Below are 15,737 nucleotides of genomic sequence, written 5' to 3' on the forward strand. Positions count from 1 at the left end.
TCAAGCTTAATGACGAGTTTGGAGGGTACTATGGTGTTAAATGCTGAGCTGTAATCGATGAACAGCATTCTTACATAGGGTGGGTTAGGGCAGTGTGCAGTGTGATTGTGATTGCGTTGTCTGTGGACCTATTGGGGTGGAAAGAAAATTGGAGTGGGTCTAGAGTTTCAGGTAGAGTGGAGGTGATATGATCCTTGACTAGTCTCTCAAAGCACTTCATGATGACGGAAGTGAGTGCTATGGGGCAATAGTCATTTGGGAACAGCAGACTGGGATAGGGATTGATTGAATATGTCCATAAACACACCAGCCAGCTGGTCTGCGCATGCGCTGAGGACGCGGCTAGGGATGCCATCTGGGCCGACTGCCTTGTGAGGGTTAACACGTTTAAATGTTGTACTCACATTGGCTGCGGTGAAGGAGAGCCCGCAGGTTTTGGTAGTGGGCCATGCTGGTTGCACTGTATTGTCCTCAAAGCGAGCAAAGAAGTTGTTTAGTTTGTCTGGGAGCAAGACATCTTGGTCCACGACGGGGCTGGTTTTCTTTTTGTAATCCGTGATTGACTGTAGACCCTGCCACATTCCTCTCGTGTCTGAGCCGTTGAATTGCGACTCTACTTTGTCTCTATACTGACGCTTAGCTTGTTTGATTGCTTTGCGGAGGGAATAGCTACACTGTTTGTATCAGTGTTTCCGGTCGCCTTGCCCTGATTAAAAGCAGTGGTTCGCTCTTTCAGTTTTGAGCGAATGCTGCCATCAATCCACGGTTTCTGGTTGGGGTAGGTTATAATGGTCGCCGTAGGTACAACATCACCGATGCACTTGCTAATAAACTCACTCACCGAATCAGCGTATACATCAATGTTGTTTTTCAACGCTATCCGGAACATATCCCAGTCCACGTGATTGAAGCAATCTTGAAGTGTGGAATCAGATGGGTCGGCCCAGCGTTGAACAGACCTGAGCAAGGGCGTTTCCTGTTTTAGTTTCAGTCTATATGCTGGGAGCAACAAAATGGAGTCGTGGTCAGATTTGCCGAAAGGAGGGCGAGGAAGGCTTAGTTAGAGTAACAATGGTCCAGAATTTTGCCAGCCCGGGTCGCAAATTCAATATGCTGATCAAATTTAGGGAGCCTTGTTTTCAGATTAGCCTTGATAAAATCCCCAGCTACAATAAATGCAGCCTCAGGATATCTGGTTTCCAGTTTCCAGAGTCCAATGAAGTTCTTTCAGGGCCGCCGAGGTGTCTGCTTGGGGGGGTATACACGACTGTGATTATAATCGAAGATAATTCTCTTGGTAGATAATGCTGTCGGCATTTGATTGTAAGGAATTCTAGGTCAGGTGAAGAAAAGGACTTGAGTTCCTGTATGTTGTTATGATCTCACCACGACTCGTTAATCATTAGGCATACACCTCCACCCTTCTTCTTACCAGAGAGATGTTTGTTTCTGTCATGCAATGCGTCACAAATCCAGATGGCTGTACCGACTCTGATAACGTATCCCGAGTGAGCCATGCTTCCGTGAAACAGAGAATGTTACAATCTCTGATGTCTCTGGAAGGCAGCCTTTGCTCGGATTTCGTCTACCTTGTTGTCAAGAGACTGGACATTGGCGAGTAGTATGCTCGGGAGCGGTGGGCGATGTGCAGCTTTATAACCCATCATAGAGGGTTATATATAAAGCTGCTTTTTCTCTCTCCCCCTATTTCTCTCCCTCTCTCTCCCAGTGTAATTTCCTAATGGCATGTCAGGTGGTGTGTCCATCTGGCAAGGGATGACGTTTTAGGGGTGTCGTGTGGGTTAGTGTGTGCTAATTGTGTGTGTGCTGACACAAGAAGAGTGGCTGCGGTATTCAAATTCACAGACAGACATTGAGAGAACAAAGCTCCGTGCAGCAGGCACAGAAAGAGTGAGTAAGGGAGAAAATGAACAGAGAAATACATAACTGAATAATTGACAGAGAACTGCTCTCTTCAGCAGACAGGTATTTTAATCAGTGTCTCACTGTGCTCTTTCCTCCTCAGGCACATTTATTATAAACTTTATCCTGAGCTGGGAGACGAGATTTGACTCTAGTTTGCAATGATAGGCCTGAATAACATTAGCCGTGTGCGTGTGTCATCCCTACCTGGTCATTATGAGCAGTCTGACTGTGTACTGTCAATGTCATCCTATGTGGATCAGTGGGGAGCTGAAAGCCTGTCACAGTAACACAGAACTCCAGGGAACCAAAGGCCGCTTTTAATGGAATGATGGATGGGATGTTTGCAATAAACCTCAAAGGATTTAGTCAGTGTGTCTCCAATCTGTCTGGCTTGTATGTACAAGGGACAGAGACTGGAATCACACCAGAATGTCTACCAGTGTGTGTTTGTCACTTTGGCTTGTCTCTCACATACCATCCCTCCACAGAGTATTTCTGTCCTTTTCTATCTTATCTTATCTATCAGTCAGAGATGATCAACCTTATGCTAAGTTTTAATATATTTTAATCTCTCCTCTCTCCTGCTGTCCTCCTCTCTCTCTTTTTTTCTTTCTTTCTTTCTTTCTTTCTTTCTCTCTCTCTTTCTTTCTTTCACCCCCCCCCCCTCTCAGGATGATAACTGGGGGGAGACCACCACGGCGGTGACCGGCACCTCAGACCTCAGTCTATCCCAGGAGGAGGTCGTTGGTCTGTGGAAGGTACCGGACGACGGCCAGAGGCAGGGCTGTCGGCTCTACACTCCCCTGATTCTGGGCATCTGTGTGGGGCTAGTGGTCCTGGCCACCCCCCTGGCCTTCCTGGTCCTCCCGGCAGTGTTGTGGCCAGCCAGGCTGCAGGCCTGTGGCTCTGCCTGTGAGGGCCTCTTCCTCTCTGTGTCCTGTAAACTCCTCATTCTCCTGCTTGCTGTATGGGCTATCTTCCTGCGCCAGGCCAGTGCTAACCTGCCCAGAGTGTGTGTGTATCGAGCCCTCCTGGCCACGCTCACGCTGCTGCTCACACTCTCCTACTGGCTGTTCTATGGGGTCCGCATCCTCGACTCACAGGTGTGTATGCTTCATAATTGTGTGTGTGTGTGTGTGTGTGTGTGTGTGTGTGTGTGTGTGTGTGTGTGTGTGTGTGTGTGTGTGTGTGTGTGTGTGTGTGTGTGTGTGTGTGTGTGTGTGTGTGTGTGTGTGTGTGTGTGTGTGTGTGTGTGTGTGTGTGTGTGTGTGTGTGTGTGTGTGCGTGCTCGTGCGTGTGCGTGTGCGTGTGTGTGTGTGTTGATCCTGTGTTGTGTATTCTCCAGGATGAGGACTACCAGGGTATCGTCCAGTTTGCTGTGTCTCTGGTGGACTCTCTGCTGTTTGTCCACTACCTGGCCATCGTGCTGCTGGAGATCAGACAGATCCAGCCCTGCTACAGCCTGTGTGTTATACGCTCCACTGACGGGGAGACAAGCTGCTATAACCTGGGACAGCTCAGGTAGTACACACAACAATCTCTTGCTAAAATGTTGCTGCTGACCGTAGTGAAGTCATTCTTCTACCAGCAATATAAAGATGAAGATCACTTTATTCACATTAAGGTCAGACCGAAATGTTCATTCTGCTTGAACTCAGTCTGTATACAACAAGGAGGGAACTGAATGGTGTGGCCCAGATGAATTGAGAAACCATGTTGTGTCCACTGATGCCAGTAAACAAAAGCCAGTCAGCTGATCACTCAGATAGCAGAAACGTTTACAGAAAATCAGACTATTAGAGAATGCCTTTAGAATGCCCCCACCCCAACGCACCCACCCACACCCGACTGCCCTGTTGAACTGTGGGTAATTGGAGACTCGTGTTCAGGGGGAAGCGTAGCAGTAATTTAGTTACTAAATCACCCAGAATGCTCCAGTCCAGTCCTTTTGCTCTAGGGTGCTATTCTGGTAATTAGGTGGGCTGGGCCTGAGAAAGAGGGGCTATGATGCAGTATGATGAACTTAACTTCCAGATACTGATCTACAGTCGGAACTGTTCAGGCTAGGATTTATGGCTAGTAAACTGATCGTAGATCTGTGCCTTAGGAGAACTTCAACCCAGAGCTGTCTCTCTTATCAAAAGCATATGGTTTAAAGGCCCAGCGCAATCAAAAACATGATTTTTCTGTATTTATGTACAGGAGCAGTTAAAAGTTTGGACACACCTACTAATTTTTTACACTTTTCTGCATTGTGGAATAATAGTAAAGAGATCAAAACTATGAAATAACACATATGTATATTCTCTATTTTATATCATCTATTGCGTCTTGCCTATGCCGCTCTGTCATTGCTCATCCATATATTCATATGTACACTACTGTTCAAAAGTTTAGGGTCACTTAGAAATGTCCTTTCCTTGTTTTTGAAAGAAAATCATTTTTTTTGCCCATTTAAAATAACATCAAATTCAAAAGGACAGATTTCCACCAGTCTAATGTCTTTTGCTTGTATTTCTTGGCCCAAGCAAGTCTCTTCTTATTGGTGTCCTTTAGTAGTGGTTTCTTTGCAGCAATTTGAACATGAAGGCCTCTCACTTAGTCTCCTCTGAACTGTTGATGTTGAGATGTGTCTGTTACTTGATCTCTGTGAAGCATTTATTTGGGCTGCAATTTATGAGGCTGGTAACTCTAATGAAGTTATCCTCTGCCGCAGAGGTAACTCTGGGTCTTCCTTTCCTGCGATCATCATGAGAGCCAGTTTCATCACAGTGCTTGATGGTTTTTACGATTGCACTTGAAGAAATTTTAAACGTTCTTGAAATTTTCCAGATTGACTGACCTTCATGCCTTAAAGTAATGATGGACTGTTGTTTCTCTTTGCTTATTTGAGCTGTTCTTGCCATAATATGGACTTAGTTTTTTACCAAATAGGGCTTCTGTATACCACCCTTACCTTGTCACAGCGCAATTGATTGGCTGAAATGCATTAAGAAGAAAATAAGTTCCACAAATTAACTTTTAACAAGGCACACGTGTTAATTTAAATACATTCCAGGTGACTCCTCATGAAGCTGGTTGAGAGAATGCCAAGTGTGAAAAGTTGTCATTAAGGCGAAGGATAGCTACTTTGAAGAATCTCAAATATAAAATACATTTTGATTTGTTTAACACTTTCTTGGTTACAACATGATTCCATATGTGTTATTTCATCGTTTTGATGTCTTCACTATTATTCTACAATGTAGAAAATAGTAAAAAATAAAGGTAAACCCTGGAATGAGTAGGTGTCCAAACTTTTGACTGGTACTGTGTATTTCCACTTTATGGGGGGGGAAATCACTATTCGAATGGTATCATACATTTTTGTTGGATATTAAAAAAGCAGATGGAGTGAGCGACACCAAGGAAACTCTGCTCCAAACAAGACTAGCTAACTTGTAGCAGCCACAACGGTATTTATCATCCCATATAACAGTGTCTGTCTTGACAAGAGTGGCCTAGAGAAGCTTTTAAGCTAAGCTAGCCAACTATAGCTAACCAGGCTAATTGAGGCCACATGCTAAGCTTCTCCCCAACCCCATTCAGATAAAACAGCCTACCTGTTGGTTGCTCATTGTAGCCTACTCCTTCTCATTTCGCTAACTTTTAATTCTGTGATTTTATTCCATCTTGCATTGCATTAGTGAACTCTCACTAAACATTGAGCCTCTCTGACGCTTTGATTGGCCAACATAAACATAAAGATACAGACATGAAGGCTACTGGTCGGCTACCGCTTCTTTTTATGGGGAGCACTGTGCACTTTGTTTTATTAAATTAATCATTTGAAATGTCATTGTATATCCTTGTATGTAACAATGTCACATGGATATTTACATTTAATTTAGTAAAGGCGTTTTCATTGTTTCAAAAAAATAATAATGCTCGCAACAATTAATACTCACACAAGTATTGGAATACTAACGTCCATTCAGATATTTCAATAACCGTGCTGATCCCTTGCAGAAAGGTTAGCAAAGTGTACGTAGACTTGACATTGATACAGTATATGCATGGTTCTGTCTCTCTATGCTGCCCCACCTCTAGCCTCTCTGTCTGATACTGACTGATCTCCTGTAGAAAGGCCTGAGGCTGGAGGACAGTTTAAAGCAGGGAACGCTGTATAACGTGGCCCTGGTCTGCAGTAGTCTGGTCTGGGGGAGTAGTGTAGATATGAGGCATGCTGCTCAGTAAGAGCTATTTTATCAGGTGAATCAAATCAGCAGGGACAATAATGGACTTCATTTCCGACCTTCTTTTATAATACATCCATCTGTTTCCTCTACCTCCTACTACTTTATGGCCTTTTTTCTTACCCTATCTCTCTCTCCCATCGTTCTCTCCCTCCCTCTGCCCCTCTCTCTCTCCCATCGTTCTCTCCCTCCCTCTGCCCCTCTCTCTCTCCCATCGTTCTCTCCCTCCCTCTGCCCCTCTCTCTCTCCCATCGTTATCTCCCTCCCTCTGCCCCTCTCGCTCTCCCTCCCTCTGCCCCTCTCTCTCTCCCATCGTTCTCTCCCTCCCTCTGCCCCTCTCTCTCTCCCATCGTTCTCTCCCTCCCTCTGCCCCTCTCTCTCTCCCATCGTTCTCTCCCTCCCTCTGCCCCTCTCGCTCTCCCTCCCTCTGCCCCTCTCTCTCCCCCATTGTTCTCTCCCTCCCTCTGCCCCTCTCTCTCTCCCATCGTTCTCTCCCTCCCTCTGCCCCTCTCGCTCTCCCTCCCTCTGCCCCTCTCTCTCTCCCATTGTTCTCTCCCTCCCTCTGCCCCTCTCTCTCTCCCATCGTTCTCTCCCTCCCTCTGCCCCTCTCTCTCTCCCATCGTTATCTCCCTCCCTCTGCCCCTCTCGCTCTCCCATCGTTCTCTCCCTCCCTCTGCCCCTCTCTCTCTCCCATCGTTCTCTCCCTCCCTCTGCCCCTCTCGCTCTCCCTCCCTCTGCCCCTCTCTCTCTCCCATCGTTCTCTCCCTCCCTCTGCCCCTCTCTCTCTCCCATCGTTCTCTCCCTCCCTCTGCCCCTCTCGCTCTCCCTCCCTCTGCCCCTCTCTCTCTCCCATCGTTCTCTCCCTCCCTCCGCCCCTCTCTCTCTCCCATTGTTCTCTCCCTCCCTATGCCCCTCTCGCTCTCCCTCCCTCTGCCCCTCTCTCTCTCCCATCGTTCTCTCCCTCCCTCTGCCCCTCTCTCTCTCCCATCGTTCTCTCCCTCCCTCTGCCCCTCTCGCTCTCCCTCCCTCTGCCCCTCTCTCTCTCTCCCATCGTTCTCTCCCTCCCTCTGCCCCTCTCGCTCTCCCTCCCTCTGGCGCTCTCTCTCTCCCATCGTTCTCTCCCTCCCTCTGCCCCTCTCTCTCTCCCATCATTCTCTCCCTCCCTCTGCCCCTCTCTCTCTCCCATCGTTCTCTCCCTCCCTCTGCCCCTCTCTCTCTCCCATCATTCTCTCCCTCCCTCTGCCCCTCTCGCTCTCCCTCCCTCTGCCCCTCTCTCTCTCCCATCGTTCTCTCCCTCCCTCTGCCCCTCTCTCTCTCCCATCGTTCTCTCCCTCCCTCTGCCCCTCTCTCTCTCCCATCGTTCTCTCCCTCCCTCTGCCCCTCTCGCTCTCCCTCCCTCTGCCCCTCTCTCTCTCCCATCGTTTTCTCCCTCCCTCTGCCCCTCTCTCTCTCCCATCATTCTCTCCCTCCCTCTGTCCCTCTCTCTCTCCCATCGTTCTCTCCCTCCCTCTGCCCCTCTCTCTCTCCCATCGTTCTCTCCCTCCCTCTGCCCCTCTCTCTCTCCCATCGTTCTCTCCCTCCCTCTGCCCCTCTCTCTCTCCCATCGTTCTCTCACTCCCTCTGCCCCTCTCGCTCTCCCATCGTTCTCTCCCTCCCTCTGCCCCTCTCTCCCATCGTTCTCTCCCTCCCTCTGCCCCTCTCGCTCTCCCTCCCTCTGCCCCCTCTCTCTCCCATCGTTCTCTCCCTCCCTCTGCCCCTCTCGCTCTCCCATCGTTCTCTCCCTCCCTCTGCCCCTCTCTCTCTCCCATCGTTCTCTCCCTCCCTCTGCCCCTCTCGCTCTCCCATCGTTCTCTCCCTCCCTCTGCCCCTCTCGCTCTCCCATCGTTCTCTCCCTCCCTCTGCCCCTCTCTCTCTCCCATCGTTCTCTCCCTCCCTCTGCCCCTCTCTCTCTCCCATCGTTCTCTCCCTCCCTCTGCCCCTCTCTCTCTCCCATCGTTCTCTCACTCCCTCTGCCCCTCTCGCTCTCCCATCGTTCTCTCCCTCCCTCTGCCCCTCTCTCCCATCGTTCTCTCCCTCCCTCTGCCCCTCTCGCTCTCCCTCCCTCTGCCCCTCTCTCTCTCCCATCGTTCTCTCCCTCCCTCTGCCCCTCTCGCTCTCCCATCGTTCTCTCCCTCCCTCTGCCCCTCTCTCTCTCCCATCGTTCTCTCCCTCCCTCTGCCCCTCTCGCTCTCCCATCGTTCTCTCCCTCCCTCTGCCCCTCTCGCTCTCCCATCGTTCTCTCCCTCCCTCTGCCCCTCTCGCTCTCCCTCTCTTGCCCCTCTTTTGCTTTTTTTCTCTCTCTCCCTCTGTCTGTGTCAGTATTCAGAGGGCAGCTCTGTCTCTGCTAGAGTTCTACTACAGAGACTTTCCTCTTCATAACCCCGCCCTTCTCTCCGCCTCCAAGCACCGTGCCGCCAAGCACCTGGCTGGCCTCAAGGTCTACTCCGTGGATGGTTAGTATAGCTACAGATTCAGTGGTTCTTCAATGGTTACATTGGATTTGTCTCCCTGTACGTGTCGTCCACCTTCCAATCATCTCTTTTCCTCTTTGTAACTGCATCATAAAGTGAAACACTTTCTCTTTCTCGCTCTCTCGTCTCTCCATCTGTCAGCTGTCTGTCCACCGTATTTGTCCATGTATGTGCTTCGTTGTGATGCTGTCTCTCCGTATACCTTCCCATGCCACCCTAAGCAACACTTAAAGCTAAACTGAGAGCTTACCTTTTGGACAATGACAGTAAATAAAGCTGGGTAATAATCTCTTCTGTGTGTCCTCACACTTTTTACAAGTTTACTCTACTAACCTAGTGTACATTACTAACCTCATTCATCACTTCCCTTCCCTCACCCACAATGTTTTCACTGCTTCGACACCTTCACACACAGATACATACCAATCTAACCACCCCTTTCATTCACCAGATATTCTACACAGGCACCGACTGGCGACGGAGTATTTGGGCCTTCCCAACTCAGTGTAATAATAATAATATAATATATGCCATTTAGCAGACGCTTTTATCCAAAGCGACTTACAGTCATGTGTGCATACATTCTACGTATGGGTGGTCCCGGGGATCGAACCCACTACCCTGGCGTTACAAGCGCCATGCTCTACCAACTGAGCTACAGGGGGACCACCCATTTTATGGGTTTCCTCTATGGAGTTTGGTAGAGGAGTATGCTGGTACGGTTCCTCACAGAACCCTCCCACCCTCCCCTTGTCAAAGTATGAAATGGGAGGGAGGGAGGGCTTCAGAGGTTTGGCATTTCTGCCTTTCAATAATTCATCACAGTAGCTTTCAGCCTTACACATGCGTGCGCACACACACACACACACACGCACGCACACACACGCACGCACGCACGCACGCACGCACGCACGCACGCACGCACGCACACACACACACACACACACACACACACAAACAAACACACTAACACACACTAACACACACACACACACACACACACATACATACAGTACACACCTTGGTGTTAATGATTCATTGCTTAATCTGTCCTGACCTGTATCTGCCGGGATTACTGTACTGAACTCCCCTCATATCCACATATCCCTCGTGAATATGGACCAGATTCCACTACTCCATATTCATATTCCCCAGGAAGTATAACTTATGCTTTTACTACTTCTGGGTTAGTTATTGGTATTCACCATAGAGAGATGTGAATATGATCAAACTGGTATTGTCTTTTATTTGATGAATATTTACTAGCCTGGTAGCCAGATGTTAGTTTCAACTTTGGCTAAATCTGTTGTCATTTGGCAGATGGCTAAACCACATAGTCAGCTGTAACTACCAGACTGAATATTTCTCATCAGATTTTTAGATTTAGAATCCTCACTGAAATCTGTGTTTTCCCCGGGTTGCTGTTGATATGCTGATTGGGCCACAGTGACCTTCCCATCATGCCTCTGTGATTCCTGTTCATAGGCCCAGGGAACCCGGCGGAGCCGGCAGATGGGTCGGGGGGACTGGCGGTGGGGGGCAAGTCTCGGACCATGATCTCTGCAGCAGCCAGGCACAAAAACACATCTCATAACGAGCTATACTACGAAGAGGCAGACTATGACAGACGGGTCTGCAAACGCAGAGCCAGGTGAGTGAGTGAGAGAGAGAGAAAGAACACTCTTGAGTGAATAGGAAGGTGAATATTTGGGTTAAAAAGAAAGAAATTAGTGAAGAAAGAAGGATGAATGATACATAGGTGCAGTGCCTTCAGAAAGTATTCATACCCCTCGACTTATTCCACATTTTGTTGTTACCTGAATTCAAAATGAATTAAATATATTTTCTCACCTATCTTCACAATACCCCATAACAATAAGGTGAAAGCATGTTTTTAGGAATCTTAGCAAATGTATTGAATACGAAAACAGCAATATCTCATTTAGGTAAGTACAAATGTACAAAAAAAAAGATTAAATAAGTATTCACACCCCTGAGTCAATACATGTTAGAATCACATTTGGCAGTGATTACAGTTGTGAGTCTTTCTGGGTAAGATTTTAAGAGCTTTGAACACCTGGATTGTACAATATTTGCACATGATTTTTTATTTTTTTATTCTTCTTGCTCTGTCAAGTTGGTTGATCATTATTAGACACACATGTTCAAGTCTTGCCATAAATTCTCAAGAGGATTTCAGTTAAAATTGTAACTAGGCCAGTCAGGAACATTCAATGTCGTTTTGGTAAGCCACTTGGTAAGCCACTATGTATATTTGGCCCTGCATTTTAGGTTATTGTCCTGCTGAAAGGTGAATTTGTCTCCCAGTGTCTGTTGGAAATTCTCTAGGATTTTGTCTGTGCTTAGCTCTATTCTGTTTATTTTTATCCTAAAAAACTCCCTATGACAAGCATATCCATAACATGATGCAGCCACAACCATGCTTGAAGATATAAAGAGTGGCTCTCTGTAACGTGTTCTGTTGGATTTTCCCCAAACAACGCTTTGTATTTAGGACAAAGTTTTTTGCAGTTTTACTTTAGTACTTATAGCAAACAGGATGCCTTTTTATTCTGTACACCCTTCCTTCTTTTCACTCTGTCATTTAGGTTATAATTGAGGAGTAACTACAATGTTGTTGATCCGTCCTCAGTTTTCTCCTATCACAGCTATTAAACTCTGTACAGTATCTGTTTTAAAGTCACCATTGGCCTCATGTTGATATCCCTGAGTGATTTCCTTCCTCTCCGGCAACTGAGTTAGGAAGGACGCCTGTATCTTTGTAGTGACTGGGTGTATTGATACACCATCTAAAGTGTAATTAATAACTTCAACATGCTCAAAGGGATATTAAATGTCTGCTTTTTTTGCTTGTTATTTTATTTTTACCCATCTACCAATAGGTGCCCTCTTTGTGAGGCATTGGAAAATCTCCCTGGTCTTTGTGGTTGAATTTCACTCCTCGACTGACAGACCTTACAATTATCTGTATGTGTTGGGTACAGAGATGAGGTAGTCACTCAAAACTTATTGCACACAGTAAGTCCATGCAAATTATTATGTGACTTATTTAGGCTTTCCATAACAAATTCAAGATATTTCAGCTTTTCATTTAATTCATTTGTTAAAGAAATTCTAAAAACATAATTCCACTTTGACATTATGGATATTGTCTGTTGGCCAGTGACAAAAAAATCTCAATTTAATCAATTATACATTTGGTCTGTAAGACAATAAAATGTGAAAAAAGTCAAGGGCTGTGTATTCTTTCTGTAGGCACTGTATGATGCTTAATGCAAGGATTTAAAATATAGATCAGGATTTACATAAATGGACTTAAGAATAGATACAGTAGGGTACATTGTCTTGTGTTTTTCTAACTTGTAGGATGTAAGAACAGATGTAAGTAGATGTACAGTAGTATACTGAATGTTGTGTGTACATTGCTGTAATAGATGTTTTATTGCCACACACCGGATAGGTACAGAGAAATGCCTTGTTTTACAGGGTCAGGCCAAGTATTATGGCTCCCACAGAGCAAATTAGAGTAAGTGCCTTCCTCAAGGTCACATCGACAGATTTTTCACTTTTGTCGGCTCAGATATTCGAACCATCGACCTTTCGGTTACTGGCCCAACGTTAGGATAGTAACTTTAGGGTGTAAGAAAATATGAATGTACAGTATACTGAATGTTGTGTCTATGTGTACATTACTTTAACGTTAGGCTAGTGGTGGCTGTAGAGGAGGCCTTCATGCATGTGAGGAGGATGCATCAGGAGGAGCAGAAAGTGTCCCCCGGGGATGTGATGGATGTACGGGAGGCCGCCTCGGCCATCTTCCCCTCCATGGCCCGCTCCCTACAGAAATACCTCCGAACCACCAGGAGGCAGCACTGCCACAGCATGGACAGCATCCAGAGACACCTGGCCTTCTGCCTCACACACAACTTGAGCCCCAAGGTAAGCAAGAATGAACCCATTAGCCCTACTCTAGTGCCAAGTCAGTCCCCGTACCCTAACACAATACTCTTTATTATGTCCTTACGATAGTGTCAGCAATTCTGAAATGTGTTGTGTATTTCCGTGTCTGTCTGTCTGTCTGTCTGTCTGTCTGTCTGTCTGTCTGTCTGTCTGTCTGTCTGTCTGTCTGTCTGTCTGTCTGTCTGTCTGTCTGTCTGTCTGTCTGTCTGTCTGTCTGTCTGTCTGTCTGTCTGTCTGTCTGTCTGTCTGTCTGTCTGTCTGTCTGTCTGTCTGTCTGTCTGTCTGTCTGTCTGTCTGTCTGTGTTCAGGCATTCCTGGAGGCCTACCTGTCCCCTGGTCCTACGCTGCAGTACGGTCAAGAGCGCTGGATGGCCGATCAGTGGACTTTGGTCAGCGAGGCTGCAGTCACCAGCGGTCTAAAGGAGGGCATGGTCTTCTCCCTTAGGTGTCTAGACTTCAGCCTCGTGGTCACGGTCAAGTCCATCCCCTACATTCGAATGACCGAGGAGTACGTTGACCCCAAGTCACACAAGTTTACCCTGTGTCTCCAATCTGAAACATCAGTCTAACAGACACGGAAAACTGTGGCTATTCTAGAATTACAGTATCTTACCATTTTGGTATGTTTTTTGTGTTATGTTTCTTAAAGCCTTTTCTACTTTGATATGCTCTTATTGTGGTATTTTGTCTCTTAAATTATTTAAATTACTGTTTTTTCTAAAGATTGTTTTGGCTGCTTTGCAATTTTTTTATTTTTTTATTGTATGTGTTTTTATGAACAGATGCACATGGGATATTGCAAGAGGAAGTGTTAGCATAGTTAATAAACCCTATGGATCCCCAGCATATAGCTCCTTTCCAGTGAAGATGAGAGAGATAGTAAGAGATGGGCAATATGCTTCTATTGTCCTAAGGCAAACTGGAACACTGAATTATGTCAAGGTTTTTTCTATGCACTGTAGATGATCCCTGCAACATTTTTGTTCTGTGTGTGTGTGTGTGTGTGTGTGTGTGTGTGTGTGTGTGTGTGTGTGTGTGTGTGTGTGTGTGTGTGTGTGTGTGTGTGTGTGTGTGTGTGTGTGTGTGTGTGTGTGTGTGTGTGTGTGTGTGTGTGTGTGTGTGTGTGTGTGTGTGTGTGTGTGTGTGTGTGTGTGTGTACATGCTGCATCTACACACAATCTGGCTCTACATGTACCTGTCTCTGGATCCTCCCTAGGGTTGCTATAGCAACAGTGAGTATTTTCATATCGTCTGCCCTACTAATATGAATGAAATACTACCTAATCACCAACAGTTCAGGTTCAGTTGTCTCAAAGTAAAGACTGCTTGTCTTTACCGCCAATGGTTTCTACATGTGTTTGTATTTATTTAAACGTGTGGGTTATTTCCATTTAATTGATACGTATCTTACTTGTCTGACTGCCCACAGTTATGTTCAGTCATTGTACTACCCAGGATTCATAGACATATCTGTAAGAGGTTGTCAGAATCTGTTGTACTCAAACCCAAAGCGGGCTATCGCTAGATACTGTCCTCTAACCATAAACTCACAGTTGAGAAAACAAACAGGGTGGGAGGGAGAGAGAGCATTTATACAGACATATTCTATACTTTTGGCATGTAATGAGAAGACATATGCAATAGATTTGTGTCTTATCTCCAGATGAAATAAATCTATTATTACATTTCTACAGAACCTAACCCTTAAAGTGAAACAGGTTGAGGCTCAAGTTTTTCCATCTTCAGATATAAGAGAAAACAAGTAGCTGTGGTAATGTATTTTGTTCCAGACATGACTGATCTGATACCACTAATCAATATCCCATTTTTATTGGTCACATACACATATTTAGAAGATGTTATAGCGGGTGTCGTGAAATGCTTGTCTATCTCCAGGACTGCATGCACATAAGTACATGTCCTGGAACTGATTCCAATAGGCCCAGGTGATACATTTCTATTTGCCTTTTTTTTCAACATTTGGATATTGGACATGGTATATTCCTCAGTATTGATGTGCAGACAACAGTCTCCTCATAGTGAGGGATCTCTACATTCACAACAGAAGCTGTAGTGCCATCTAGCCACAACTAGTAGTACTACCACTGCTATGGGATTTTTATACTAATCTGTGGATAGTATTTATTTTTATATTGAATTGTTTTCATCCAAATCTTCCCTATTACATGTGCTTATTTTTCAAGACGATGATACTTCAATTGTTAGCAATTGTATTATCATTGTTGTCACTAAAAAGTTAAATGTTGAGGATTTTATAGTGTTGAAATCATGGTTGTGAATTTTGTTTGAATACTGTTCGAATTCATCCTTTATTCCTTGTTTTCTTGAGGTAATCTCAAATCATAAGTGTTGGATAGATCAAAGCAAGATTGCCTACCAATGCTTTCCCTCATACAACCAATTCAGATATGTAACTACTTCAAGGAAGGGAGAAAGGAAGTATTGGAATGGGGCCTTTGTCTCCTGTTATGTATCCTTCACTACAAAGGTGCCTATGTTTTGAAACACATATGATGTATGCTCAACTTGTTTGTGTTATTGTATGCAATCATTTTCGTCCAATAGAGTGTGTCTGTCTGTCTGTCTGTCTGTCTGTCTGTCTGTCTGTCTGTCTGTCTGTCTGTCTGTCTGTCTGTCTGTCTGTCTGTCTGTCTGTCTGTCTGTCTGTCTGTCTGTCTGTCTGTCTGTCTGTCTGTCTGTCTGTCTGTCTGTCTGTCTGTCTGTCTGTCTGTCTGTCTGTCTGTCTGTCTGTCTGTGTGTGTGTGTGTGTGTGTGTGTGTGTGTGTGTGTGTGTGTGTGTGTGTGTGTGTGTGTGTGTGTGTGTGTGTGTGTGTGTGTGTGTGTGTGTGTGTGTGTGTGTGTGTGTGTGTGTGTGTGTGTGTGTGTGTGTGTGTGTGTGTGTGTGTGTGTTAGGTTTTTGCTTTAAGGTCACAGATATGGGATTAGAATAACTGTCTCAAGATTCACATCTGTAGAATAAATATTTGTATGAACAATTTCAACATATTCTCATATTGTATGACTTTTGGAACGCAAGTGTGTGTGCGTGTGTGCTGCAGTGTCT

At 45.7% G+C, this 15,737-nt stretch overlaps 1 protein-coding gene across 1 annotated transcript in view; it reads left to right on the forward strand.

The window, feature by feature from the left end:
• Positions 1–15,363, forward strand: part of LOC124044122 (vang-like protein 1) — a 48,061-nt gene extending 32,698 nt beyond the window's left edge. Inside the window, exons 5-10 of the mRNA XM_046363593.1 lie at positions 2,598–3,029; positions 3,272–3,447; positions 8,520–8,653; positions 10,157–10,322; positions 12,397–12,631; positions 12,961–15,363. Coding sequence (XP_046219549.1) covers positions 2,598–3,029; positions 3,272–3,447; positions 8,520–8,653; positions 10,157–10,322; positions 12,397–12,631; positions 12,961–13,221 — 1,404 coding nt within the window. The 3' untranslated portion in view covers positions 13,222–15,363. The remainder of the gene's footprint in view (positions 1–2,597; positions 3,030–3,271; positions 3,448–8,519; positions 8,654–10,156; positions 10,323–12,396; positions 12,632–12,960) is intronic.
• The last annotated feature ends 374 nt before the right edge of the window (positions 15,364–15,737 follow it).

The sequence above is a fragment of the Oncorhynchus gorbuscha genome, linkage group LG09 (assembly GCF_021184085.1).
Source record: "Oncorhynchus gorbuscha isolate QuinsamMale2020 ecotype Even-year linkage group LG09, OgorEven_v1.0, whole genome shotgun sequence".
NCBI lineage: Eukaryota > Metazoa > Chordata > Actinopteri > Salmoniformes > Salmonidae > Oncorhynchus > Oncorhynchus gorbuscha.